This window comes from Gymnodraco acuticeps, unplaced genomic scaffold (genome assembly GCF_902827175.1).
Source record: "Gymnodraco acuticeps unplaced genomic scaffold, fGymAcu1.1, whole genome shotgun sequence".
NCBI lineage: Eukaryota > Metazoa > Chordata > Actinopteri > Perciformes > Bathydraconidae > Gymnodraco > Gymnodraco acuticeps.
The window spans coordinates 1,161,011-1,175,508 of record NW_022989985.1 but is presented as its reverse complement, the minus strand read 5'-3'; the positions used below and the strand labels follow the sequence as shown (position 1 = coordinate 1,175,508).

Genomic DNA, 14,498 nt, shown 5'->3' with positions numbered 1-14,498 from the left:
ATGTAATGTCTTGTCTTTTATCTGGACCCTGAGTCTGTAATAAAGTTTTCATTCATTCATTATACAGCATTGTCCATTCTGATTTAAGTCTGAACTAAAATGTTGTTATAGGCTGGCCAATCATAATGTAAACTGCCTTCAATTCTGTATATTTAAATTGTGAATGAATTCGATATATTCTATAGATATGTAACCTTCACTATTCATATGTATATATTTATTTTGTTTCTTTTATTCTGTTGATAATTTGTTATTTGTATTACTTGTCCAATCCCTTATCTACATGCTGCTTTGACAAAATCCCAAATTGGGATCAATAAACTATATCTAATCTAGTTTAATTTGTTTACTTATTTATTGCCTGAATTTACACCTAAGAGATAAATAAAGTATGCTTCTTATTATTTCTGCACCATTATGTCTCTTGCACTATTTAATTTTAGTTTCTTGTCTTAATGTTGCATTGTTGGAGGATCCTGGGATATTTTATTTTCATTTCTAAAACTACACTGTGGCTACTGTGCATGAGTGACAAAACACGTTTGAATCATAGGACTTCACTAGCTGATGACTATCCCTCCGAGCCATCTCTTTGCAGTGTTTAAGACTGATGACAGTAGTAAGGCTCTTCAGTAAGTGCTGCATTGACTTGACTTAACTATTAATGTAGAGAGGCAGGCATTTCCATTAGCAGTGTTTCCTGTAGAGGGTCACCCCTCCTCCAGTTCCATAATAGGGTCCTGGTGTGTTATGAATTGGATGGAAGCTATCATGGTAAGGATGATAAATCCATTATTTCATCATTTTAGTAAGATTCGAGCTGTCTGGCATTTCTGGAGGGATTTGAAGATATTTAGTCATTTTGAAAGCACAGTACAGGGACTCTGCCCTGCTGATGAAATAGGCCAGTTCTACATTTTAAAACAGTACAGGTATACTTGCCTTAGTTTTATACATAGTAATGTGTGTTAAGTGATTATTTCCCATTTACAGCCCATTATCTTCCCAACACGAACCATAAAACAGTTATTTTATTCAGAATTCAGGTTTGAAATTCTTTATTACTTTTTCATCTAAATCGTATTTTATTCCATTTGACAAAGACAAACATAGCTGTACAATGAACCATTTGTAGTCCCCCCCACAAAAAAAACAATCACCCAAACTCTTTAATTCAAGAGCCCCTTGAAAGAAAAACATACAAATCAATGAAATTCACAAAAATAAAAAGTGCATTTTGTTTTAACTCCTGTGATACATTAGACATGTATATAATGCTGCTTCAAGTGGAAAAACCTCAACTCCAATTTAGGCCATTCTCTTGAGACTTCAGGATCCTTAGCAGGGCAAGTTTCTCCGGCCCAAGGTTCATTTTCAAAAACAATTTAAGCAAATTGTATTATTTACCTTATTATTAAAGTACTGAAAAGTAGCCTTTTTTCTTTTGAAGGTAAAAGGTTTTGATCACAGAGCAGCGGTAAATTCCCCTGAGCAGTCTCCTGTCTGGCTCTCCAGAAAATTCAAGAAACATACTTGATTATCGTATTTCTTGTTAACGCTATAAGAAAGGCATTAGGGTTCCTTTGAACATCTTTGTGGTTTACACCATAGCCTTGAACGATAGCTATAATAGACAATATGAGGGAAACTGAAAAGATGATTATTTCTCATGTGTTAGTTTTTTTTTTTTTTTAAATGAATGTAAGAGACTTTTCAATAATGCTCCGGCACTAAAACCGATGACTGCAAAAATGGGATTTTTTATAAAAGCCAATATTACTCAAGATTTTAATTTATTTTTAACAAACCTAGCCTGTTGCAATGAAGTATCGTTTTTATACAGATTTTTGTGTTTTCAAATATTTCTCACCAACAGAATGTTGGAGCAACTTGTTATGGATAATATTTTGAATGGTCAACTCTTTGTAAATTGGTGGCTAATAACTGGATCATTCTTGACTGTGGAATGGGATAAAGGTGCCACATTAAACAGGTTTATACATAAATGACACTAGACTAGTTACGTGAATAATCCTCACACAATCTTGCATCAGACACTAAAGAAAAGTTGTTTTTCAAAATAAAGATTAGCAAAGTGCCTCATTACCAGAGATTACCCAGAGCCCTGAGAGAGAGACACTCCACAGTAGCTTAACACCACCGTATAAAGACGGGTGGTTATTTTGGTGGCAAATCAGTTTTATAAAAAAGGTAGGAGTGACACAATAACTTACATAAATATGATCCAGTCGACCAATAAGCTTCATGCCCTGATTAATGGCTTAATCTGTCATATTTCTTTTTAATAAGGTGGAAACTGTGCTTTTCTCAACCCGTTTGCCCCAGAAAAAGAATTGGCACTGGTGACTGAAGCATAGTGTAGCAGAGAAACGGCAACGTTCATTTGTTAAAAAGTATTTTCCCATGTTCAATACAGTCAGTGATGACCACTCCATACATCATGCGCAACCCAAGTGGTTCACAAATTCTCCTCTTTAAATAAACAAGACTGTCTTCTCCTGCATCACAGGAGAAGACATTTCATTCCTGTCTCGATTTAGTTTTACAATACATGTTGGTTAAAATGTCTTTAACCCACAAGGGCCTATTCTTTCACAGCGAGCTTAATTACTCAGAAACAAAAACCATGGCACAAAATCAGAAAGTTGAGATCCAAATTAACCAATAACCTAACTCTGAAGCATCCAAATAAACATCAGTTACAGTCTGCCAAATTAAAAAAATAAACTGTTATAGTGCTCATGACTACAGAGGTACTGACACCTGAAAGTACTTTTCTTGGGACATCCCACGTGAGAAACGTCACAAAAAGTCACTAGCTTTTAAAGAAATGAACAAAAAGTCATGATAAAAAGGTTTACCTGAAAAAGGCGACCTTCCATCTACAATCAGTCCGAGATAGACAGCTAAAGAAACTACAGTGATCAGACTGTAATCCTATTGCCTCAATTTATACAAAAATAAATCAGCTATAGTGATTATTCTTCTTTTATCACCAGGTACAGTACAAAACATCATAAAAAAATCCCTACCAACAGAAACTAGATCAAGAGATTAAAGCAGTCTGCGACAACACGACAGGCTTTGTGGGGCAGCTGGCAGCGGGACTCAGGTTCGGTGCCAAAGACTACGACAGAATTAGGCTACATCACGCCATCATGCTCTACCACCTATAAAACCTTTTTCCTGTGCTTTATACGATGCTCCAAACATGACCAAGGACACCTCGTCTGTAAGAAAACTCTCAATGATTTTAACTTTAGGGTGCATACAACTGGTTTCTTTGGCATGATAAGCCCTCATTCAACTCCCATGTCCACAATACCTGACGAATGTGTGTGCGGCGCGCGCTGCTCTTGTGACCATGTTAAAGGACTAATCAGGTTGTATATGTTTTTAGCCATTATCTACACATTAATATACATGACTGCTGACCATTTCCATATATGTAGACAATTACATACAAGGAAAATCGACTTAAAGGTTGGAAACTTGCTTTGGATTGGTGTAAAAACCAGATGCTGATATGTTCAGGATACTCCAGCATTACAGTTTTTAGCTTGAAGCTAATGCATTTTCAAACTTCTGTTAGAGAATACCGCTAATCCAAAAGAACAATTTCCTTGTTTCCTCCATTCAAAAGGCAGATTTGAAGTAGCTGACGTAAAGTGCCAGATGTTATAGTATTCTTGAACACAGAAAAAGTATGGCTATTAACTGCGTGATCACCAAATAACTACTTTGACTTAATCAAAGACAACAGGAAATCCACTGAGTTGGAATTAATGTTGATTCGGTTCAATTTAGTTTCTTACTGTGGAGAAATAAACAACCATCTCAGAAATATTGGTACGCTTAGGTCAAAGGTCAGAAGTAATGTAAGCTATTTGTAGAGAATGAGCTAAAACATGATATAACATGAGAATATTCCTTTAACAGCATTACCATACTGTACATTAGGATAGAAGCTGTGAGTGAAATTGGCAACTTGAGAAATACTTGGGGCAAATATGGAGTGTTGACAGCGTGTACTAGAAGCGTTTTTAACCCAGCACGAAAAAGGAACTTGGTGACAGAAAGAAGTTATAACAGAAGAAATAATTTCCTATTAAAACTAATTAAACATGGAAGCTACAGAATCTTAAGTTGCAGCTCTGACATAAAAATGAAGTATGTCACGATGGCACAAAGAAATAAACTACCAAAACGTGTGTATTTAACACATTTTCCCTTTGGTTTGGGATGTAGTGGAGTTGCAAATGGTAGCTTGGTATATAGAGTACTCTTAATGGAGAAACCGTCACTAAATCCCAAATTCTGGACTCAGATCTACAAACCCTGCCTGTTTGCATTTCCCAAACAAATGGAGAATGTGCTTGTGATGGCCTGCTTGGATGTATTGTTTTCCTGTTTTATTGTTGTCACATTCAATACTTAAGTCACAGAGGGCAGATCATATCAAGACTTGGGGATTCAGGCAAAGACGGACAGATATTGTTTGTATGCTTGTATCATCTGAGCGGTTCGACAAATGCTAGTTCAGTTTTTCCTGGAATATGTACAGATTGTTGGTGGTGGCCACAGCAATGATGTTGTCCAGAGGATGCCAGGCAGTGTGGAGGATCTTCTTGTTAAAGTCCAGACTGTCTACACTGATCTCATCCTTTTTGCGCTTCCCACCTGTGCTTACTTTGCGAGGTTTCAGGACCGAGCGCGGCTTGCTGTTCTCCCGCGACGCCTCCAGGGTCACGTCCTGCCGATAGCCTCTGTCAAACATCCTGAAGAAGTTGTTGTAGGAGCCGGTCATCACAACGCTGCAGAGACAGGATATAAGTGAGTGATGGGGGACCAAATGATATTGTTGATCATAAAACGTATCGTTTTCTGCCATGAACTTCTACCAGGAGCATATGCAGAACACCCCCGACACCCTAACCATGTCACACTTATGCTCTGCACGGAGCAGATAACCACAGTTATTGATAAGCCCAGTGTTGTTGGCTAGTAAAGTTGTGTTGAATAAGGCAAAGACCAAAATGTTTGCGTCATTTGGGGAATTCCAAACAACTTTCTCAATTTGCTTTCACAATCGTGACATCTAGCAGAGAAATAACAGTTTACCAAAAGGCATGCTTTACCCTGATATAATAGACCAAATACTAACCTGTCATTCCCATTCCAGCAGCACTCAAACTTGTCGAAGATGCAGTCATTCTCATAGAGCGAACACAATTTACTCCTGAGATATTCATGCACCTGTTTAAACAAAAAAGAAGGGATGTAGAAGCATTGTAGTTATAATCAACAGTTGTGCAAGATTGAAAATAACATTGCAAAGGGATTCTGGATATTGTGAGAATTACTTCTCTATAAATGTGGGCACTGCATCTGCAGAAAAGACACCGATGTAACTTATATCTCAGCTAGGGCTGTACCCGAATATCCGTTTAGTTGGAGTACTATTCGGGTTTCGGTATTTATCAAAAGGCCGCATAATCCCCGCATTTTTCCACACAAAGTTGAGAAGAAAAAAAAGTTAACTCGTCTTGACGTAAAGTGATGATGATGATGACACGACGTCATCAGCTTGCGCATCACAGAAGGTAAACAACACCGTAGAGTGAATGTGTGGAGCTCACACGAGAGAGAAAACACCAAGATGAAAAAATCTAATCCATCTCATTTACCGACGAACATTTCTGCTAAAGACCGGGCAAAGCAGTACCCCGATGTCTTGCACGAAAGTGGGGGTAAACTATTCTGCACCCCGTGCAACTGTGTGTTGGAGCATAAGAGAACATCGACGGTGACGACCCACTTTGATTCATTCAAACATTCAAAAATGCTTTCTGCTGCTGCGGACAAGAAAGCCAAACAACTCACGTTCACCGAGGCATCGACCTCCAAAACCCTTTCGAGGGCTACAAGAAACGAGGTGAGAAGCCTACAAGATTGAAGCTGGTCAGATTACGAACGAGTAAATGAAAACAGAATGAGGCGGAGAAGTAAGTGTGTGTGTGTGAGAGAGAGAGAGTGTGATTAAAATAGCCCAATTGCTTTTACAATAAATAAATATTGAATGTGTTTAATTGAATAGTAAAGGGATTTAACGTTAGTGGCAGGTTGTGTGTGTGAGAGAATAAATAAATAAGATAGCCCAATATTTATTTTTTCCGCATATTTCTGCATATTTCGCAACTTCCCGCAAATTCACCGCATAAAATCACATAAAACCCCGGCTGTTTGATCGCATAATCAAAGATTTTTGCCCGCGTTTTTCTGGAGGGTCTAACTTAACCATAAACGTTATCGTTTACTTTCTCCGTCTTTATATGTAGATATTACTTTTCTCCGTTAATCTCCACATTGTTTCCATAGCAACAACAACTTCCTGTCAACAGCGCTAACTCTCCTTCAAAATAAAAGGATGTCCATAAATAGGAAGCCAAGCCAAATAACACTTAAGACATATACAACTGCAACGAAAGTAACAAACACAATGCGATATCCTTTTCAATTTCAAAGAACACAAATTGGGTTATATACATTAATAAATAACTATAAAACAACAATACTGTAGGGGTCACCAACCTTTTTTAGGACGAGGGCTACTTTAAAAAAATAAAACAAGTCGGGGGCTACTTTTACTCCTTTTTTTTGTTTTTTGCTGTGTATATCTTATATGCACATTTTAACATTATTATATGCTTACCTTTAACCTTTGTGTGCTGTTTGGGTCTGTGGGACCCGTTTTCAGTGTTTACTAAAAGAAAATGTATTGCATTTAATTATTTTAACCTGCTTTATTTGGGGGTGGACCTCACCTCCTCTAGGGGGGTCCGGGGGCATGCACCCCCAGGAAGATTTTTTTTAAATGTTGAAGTGAAATGCCTCAATCTGATGCACTTTGAGCACAAAATGAATTTGTGGATACAGCCCTCAACACTCATATGAAAGGGAGCTGTATACTTTTCAATACTCCAATTATCTTTAGAATATTATCACAACCAATAACAAATCATTTAAACTTGTTTATTCTTATCTTACATAGTTAGCATTCTTTCTTTTTATTTATGCATATTTTACTAATCACTCCCCTTTTAAACTGTTTTGTATTGTCCTATAGTACACACAGAATAACAAAATGAATGCCGTGAATAAACCGAAATACACGTGTTGAAGCGGTTCGCCGCCGCCGCCCCCCCCGAAATATTCGCTGCTGATTACTACCGAATATCCAGAGCCCGAAAAATGGTATTCGGGGCAGCCCTAGTCTCAGCACAGCAACAGTTACCGACCTGATATGTCTCTACTGGCCGGGACTCCATGTTGAGATCCCAGATTTTGACTGACAGGTAGTCGCGGGTCATCATGTAGCGTCCGCTGTGGCTGAACTTCACATCAGAGATGGATGAGATGATTTCAGAAAAGAATGAACGATTGTTCGGGTCCTCTGGCTCTTCAAACTCTTTAAAAAATAAAAATAACACGTGTCATTAGTACACCCTGATTGCTAATAATTGCATTGACAAGCAACATTTTGGAATATTAGTATATGCATCAAGTTTTTACAATACTGCTTCCTCTAAAGATAACAACAGCAAAAATCAGAAGCAGTTTGGGGATCGAACCCTAAATTAAGTACTTACTGAGTCTAAATACTGTTTAACAATATATATCAGCATATTTAGCTGCACTTGCTGCAACTGGCATTGTACAACTCTTGAGAAATATAGGAAGTTATACTTGAGCATTTTTCAGAAGGACACTTTCACTTGTCATGGAGGGAAGATCCCAGGTGTTACCAATAACACTAACGATGTCTCTGTGACACAACCTTCCACCTTTCACACAACTGGCCAGGTGTATGTCATTCACTAATTACAACTTTTTCTTAGGAAACTGTGGCCGTTTCTCAATCGTGAGCACACATGCTGCAGAGCAACTATTTCAAGTATACTACGTCACAGAGTGGCGCAGCATGTTGGGCATTTAACATGAATTTAAACAGTCCTTCGGTGCCACTCGATGACGTAGTATACTTGAAATAGTTGCTCTGCAGCAGTTTTACTCGCGATTGAGAAACGGCCCCAGTCCTTGGTTAAAACCGTTAAAACTGACTTCTTGACACTGGCTGTATCTTAACTGTTAAAACTACCTTTCAAACAAAATGTCTGACTCAAATTCAACTCTAGTCAACTTGTGTGTTGCAGGGTTCATACACTTTTTCACCAATGATTTTCAATGACTTTCCCCATGACCTTTACCTAATTTTCCATGACCAAAAAAATTACTCTCAGCGGTGCCACTGAAAATTGTTTATTTTAACATGGAACAGGAAAATAAGGTCTGCATTTGAAACATGTTGTGCCTATCTAAAACAAATCAAATAGTAGGCTTACTAGCTTCTACACGCTAAAGCTACTAACATCTCTCACCAGCAAAATACCTCGTCAGTTAAATGCCATTTTACGTTTCATTACTATACAGTATTTATTATCATTATCTTATTACTATTTCGGCGATTAGATAACATATAAATTATATTTGATGCAACTTTAGTTACATTTCCATGACTTTTCCAAAACTTTGGGAAAAACATTGTTTTCCATAACTTTTCCAGGGCATGGAATTAGCATTTTGAATTTCCATGACTTTTCCAGGTTTTTAATGACCGTAAGAACCCTGGTGTTGATAAATAGGCTATGGCAACTGCACTTCACGTAAAAGACTGGGCTCACAATTGTAACTGTTTGGAGGTCAAGCTGTCTTGACAGAAATGTCTTTCACTAATGTCCCTATTTCACTGTCCAACATCCAGCCAACACTTCAGAGTTGAGCAGCTCCCCTGCAGGCACAGTGTCAATGAAGCTGGCTTACGTTTGGCGTGCTGGTCACACAGTGCTGATGCCCTCATGTCACACAAGCGGATGGTGCCCTTGCTGCTGCTGTAGACAAAAGTGTTGCATTGGTTGGGGTGAAACTCTGCCGCTGTGATCACCTCTGTCAACTCCTCCATGTTGGTTGGCTTTATGTCAACAATGTCTGGAGAAGTGGGGTTAAGGTCAAACGGCTTACACAAGAAATTCTTACCACTTTAAAATGAACACTGCTATGGATCAGCAAATAAAGATGTTTTTTATAGTTTGATAGGTTGACAAATAAATAAGAATACCTTGCTCTGACCTTGTTAGGGGCGCAATCAGCACTTTTTTTATTTGTTTAAATGCACTTACAATGTCCTGTAGTATTTCACTGGCACTGATACTTTAGAGAGGAAGGCCACAAAATAAAGTCACAAAGTCAGCTCAATACAGGTTAAACACTTCTCTAAACTAAAAATACTGCCAAATGTACACATTTAACTATACAATGTATACAACTGTATGTTGGTGATACTCTATGTAAAAGTGAATAATACTTTGGTGACATCTGGTGGTAGAATGAAATACGACAGACTATTTTAACAATGTTTGGTCTGCACTTAAATAGTGTCTACTGTTTACATCAGCATAGAACTAGAAAATCGTAGTTTGTTTGTCTTTTATAATGCAAAGGATTAATTGTTTTTCTGACTAAATGTGGAAAGTAAAAAACGCTGTTTCTGTGTTGTTGCAGAGGATACATGGGTGGCATTTCCCAGTACAGTAAGAATTCTTGCAAATGCAATGCTTTTCTAACCATTAGAGAGATAATTAAAGTTAGACAGAAATTCACTATTATGTTAAGCCCTACAGTAGCCGGTGGAGGCATGGAGTTAGAGAGCAAAAGGATACTAAAGCTGCGATCGTTAATCTCCAGGTTCCACAGGTTGATGCGCAGGTCATCTGCAGACAGGTATGTCTCACAGTCACTGTTGACCGAGATGGAGTTGATATGGTAGGTGTGAGCATTCGAAAACACTCGTCTAGGGCTGGCCTCCACCATCAGGTCCATGGGCCTGAATACTGGTACCTGAGAGAAAGTGGGGTTAGCATCACTTTAATTTAAAAGGAAAGTGTGGTGTGATCATTTTGTCCTCCGTTTTTATCACATTTTTGACTGGTTGTGTGGGGGGTAAAAAAGGGTTTCACTAAACTGACAAACAGGAAGAGTTAACTGTCTCTTTAAACAAAGATAAATAGGGACTAGCCTCTGTGTAACACGCCAGACTGTTAGACTGAGTCTATATTTGGAAACTATTCAATATATATAGATCCGTGTGTCCCAAAGGGGAGGATGAACATGACAAGGGGGAAAAATGTGGAATGAAACTTCAGCTGGACATTTTTCTGAGCTGACATTTTGACTGCAACCTCAGATGTAATTATAAACATTATTGCTGGATTGCAGGAATGGATTTATAAACCTGTGCTTTAGGTGGTAAGAGATGTCTGTCTGCAATAATGTCTGTCCATTAAAAAACGGTAAATTCTAACAATTTATACATGTTAAATATTGTAGGAAATGATCAAATATTTCATACACACCCGTAGTGTTGTGACGGTATTAAGATCTCTGTATCGCCCATCCTCTTCCTTCAGATTGTAGCCCTCTGGTCTCTTGTCACGCTCACTAATTTTCCACAGCTTTATGGTTTTGTCTGCGAATAAGAACGAGCATGCATCATGAAAAGCTCATCTTCAGTAACAGAATAGTACAGACGGAAAGGTTTCATTTTCAAATGAGAAATATCACCAACTCAGAATACACTGGGTTACTAACCATTTGTAGACAACAGGAACTGTGCTGCGTTCTTCTGAGGCAGCCATCGGATCTTGTTGATCTTCTCTTCGATCTCAAGGCTTTTCAGGTAGTCGAACTCAGGCTCATGGCTCTGGAAGGTGCTGTAAACATTGTATTCTCCTCTGCACTGCGGCTGATTCTTACTCTGAACAAAGACATATCAGAGAGAAGTTTAGGTATTATTTGACTAGAAATAGATCAAAAGACAGTATTTCAGGTCATGTATGATCCGAAGCACCAGCGTTTTCTTTTTAATTTCACAGGCAATCATTAGCTTAAATTCTGAGTTCAGTTCAATTTAAAAACAGCTTGACTAAGCTATGGATATATCAGATTTGAAAAATAAAGGTTGCACCAGACTAAGATCAGTCTGATAAGTCACCAAAACGTACCTCTGGCTCTTGCTGAAAAATGACAACACGTCCTCCTTTGTCCCCAGTGGCTAGCAGCTCGCCAGAGTGGTTGAATTCAACAGTAGATATGATGTCAGCTATAAATAAAGTAGTGTGATTAGAAAATTAAATATGTGTGTGTACAATGTAAGAAGATTTTTGATGCAGGTATGCAGAATTTTGGGGTTTAACATTTTTTACAATAGTGTACAAAATGTTTCGAGGAGTAATACAAATACTGTACAGTGACATGGTGAAAAGACAACAGAGCAGTGACGTACATGTATTTATGCACAGTGCAGGGTGCAAGTGCAATCATGGAGCTACTGAGCACTCTGGAGGGTAAAACATCTTGCCCTTTGCAGCTATTCTGCACTTTTCAAAGACAAGCATTCTCATCAAATGCTACAATACAACAATCAATCCCTGTTTACAGGCTGGCACTGTTCTGAGCTTGTGCAATCCTTAATATAGACTATGGTGTTGTTCCACTCTAAACCCAGCGCACATAGTGCCTGATACGATCTGACCCCATACAAACTCTCATACAAAGCGAGGACAGCGTATTAAAGACTACTATTTCTGTAAAAGCTACAGCTATTATAGTTAAGTATTCAGCCTGTGTACTGCCATGTATTGACACAAGCAATGGCTAACGTCAAAACTTATGCAACAAAGCTTACTGTAAACAACTGTGTAGTTATTTACACACAAATAGGTACATCATGTACTGTAAACATAGGTGTTAAAAGCACTTGTGAAATAACTCATTGGACAGTGGGAAAAGAGGTGGGACAATCTAGCATTTTTTTCCCTTTCATATACGAAGTAAAAGGTCCAGCATAAATATGGAAATGTCCTACTTAGCACAATAGTTGTGCACTTTATTATCCTCATCTACTTTGTTAGTTTGACCTATTGTGGCGCAATAACTAGTTTATCCAGATCACATAAAGATAAGGATAATCACAGATATAATACCTAACCTCTTTTGTAGTGTGAACTACTATATGAATGAAAATAGTTGAATGAAAATGAAATGTTCCTGAAAAGGATTATCTTAAGGAACCAGCACAAAGTTTGTAAAGCATATTGTTATGCTTTGATCACCACAAATTAATTTACCTTCGCTCCAATTAGGATTGCAGTAATAGTCAAACAATATAAGAGCATCTGCATGGCTAGATATCAAAAACTAAGATGTTTGTTTTATGTTGACTTGGCCAATCAGACCCTTCGGAAAAGCAGGACTTTAATGCACTCTGAGACATATTTGAGGTTAACTGATTTCTCGACCAAATAAACGTACTTATATATTTAGTTCCTCATTGATTACGAGGTGCCCTTCTCCCGCAGAAGTAAAAACCTTAAATCTATTCCATTATGATGTGCATTTCCCTCCCAATAATGCCAAATTAGCATCACATGCACTGGACAAATCCACTATGGGGAGTTTAAAAGTTGTGACTTTTGACATTTTGGAGCAAATATTTCTCTAGTCTGCCAATTTAACCAGTCTGGCCCACTGGAAAATCAGCAGGGAAGTGCCACAATAATGAACATTCAGTGAAAACAGGTTAATTCTCTTAATTTGTAATTATCATATAACTTTTATGAAAAGCTAAAACAAAATGTGTGGCAGTAGCATTAAAGCTTACTTCAAAAAAACATGCACAGGATGCCAATCAGACAGTGCATGTTAGCAAATGTTCAGTGGACCAGCACATGGACTTACCTTCAGCAACATCATCATCTATCGCTCCTTTGACTTGTGAAAAGCACCATTGCACATCACTGTTCCCACCGCCGGCCCCTGCACAAAACACATACCCAAGTTTTAACAAACCACCAGCAAAGACAACTTTACACGCGTTAGCATGGTGCTGCTAACTTAGCTAAAATCAGTAAAGTGAGTACATAGACTCTGCTACTTTATTCTTATTGCATTATTTTAGCAATGTAACATATTCACATGCAACAGGAAATCGTTTAGGCATGTTTAGCATTCTAAAACTCTTACTTTCACACTGTCATTAGCACACACTAGCATATTGTAGGTATCCTAGCTTGCTAACTAGCCTGCGCTAGTTAACCACAACAGAGACAAACCCATCATCTGTGCAGAACAGGATATTAAGTGCAGAAAAATGATTAAACCTCAGCCACTCTGGCAGTGTTTTCTCGGTAGTCTTACCTGCCATGGTGAGAGACTCAGACAGGGTGTCTCTGTATCGGGCCCTGGACCGGAGCTGACCCGGGTCGGCTGCTGGTTCTGACAGAGGAGCAGTGCAGGAATACACCGGGGAGTGCTGCTATTAAATCCGAACACCGTCCAAGTCGTCAGCTCGGATGATATAGACAGCAGGACACCGTTTTTTAATTAAATAAAAATAACTGCAAATCCTCAGAAGTGAATTTTAGACTTTGCACTCTACTTTGAGATTTCCCTCGCCTCTGCCTCTCCCAGTATTACTTTCAAAATGGCGCAACGCGGGCGGCGTTCAGCAGGCGTCAAACAGAGAGCGGTGAGACTGCACCGTGACATTTTAATCTTAATTACTCCTGGTCCGTCGTGGATATGGGTCTTTTTGCTGTCCCCAGAGAGCAGGTTAATTGATTTATTTAACGTTTAATCTTCAATTCAAAGTTATTTAGACTTTTTTTCTACCAGAAAACCATGTTATAACGTAACCCCGCCCATGTGGGTTGTATCGGGGATGAAAATCGAACAAACCCACACCCAGGGTTAGTTTTTGGTTCTGAGCAAAAACGAAGCAAACTTTAGTTTAATTTAGAAAAGAAAAGGCCTACATGCAAGAGATGTATCTAAAGATAATTCAATTATTCATCTAAATATGTATAGTAGTTGTGTAAATTATGTATTACATGTTTGGGACGCTACTCCTGACACATAATTAAAACATTAAAATCTGTGTTGGCACCATAGGCTAAAAGTATTTACCACCTGCAACTTCCACTGAGCTTCCAAAGGATCTGCCATATTGTCTTTCGTCTGCTGGACAGATAGCTGTTTTGAAGAATTCCAATCTATTTTAATGACAAATTAACTACCATGCAAACTACAGATTAGTCACATTTACCTGCACTGGGAACCCAGGGCACCTATTTTAGGGGGGACCCTAAAGTAGGCTTTGTCACAACCAGACATTTTGTGTTGTCATAGTTAGTGAATCTCAGCGGTCACTAAATGTTCAATTTAAATGTCCCAACAAGCTATGACAGTGTGACAATGAAGCAGTGCACACAATATCAAAAATCTGAAGAAGCTAAATGTAAATCAGCCAATATTAAATGTATTACACCTGTGCTTCTCCCACTGTGACATGTAAAACAGTCTTC

The 14,498-nt window shown here is 38.4% G+C and overlaps 1 protein-coding gene across 1 annotated transcript; it reads right to left on the bottom strand.

The window, feature by feature from the left end:
* Positions 1–1,041: 1,041 nt before the first annotated feature.
* On the bottom strand, positions 1,042–13,644 carry ppp2r2aa (protein phosphatase 2, regulatory subunit B, alpha a). Its single transcript, XM_034212545.1, has 10 exons — positions 13,333–13,644; positions 12,874–12,951; positions 11,139–11,236; positions 10,726–10,891; positions 10,491–10,603; positions 9,798–9,975; positions 8,902–9,066; positions 7,320–7,489; positions 5,186–5,277; positions 1,042–4,835 (listed from the first exon to the last, which is right to left on the bottom strand). Exons 1-10 carry the CDS (start codon positions 13,337–13,339, stop codon positions 4,556–4,558), a joined length of 1,347 nt encoding a protein of 448 aa, XP_034068436.1. The 5' UTR covers positions 13,340–13,644; the 3' UTR covers positions 1,042–4,555.
* Between the last annotated feature and the right edge of the window lie 854 nt (positions 13,645–14,498).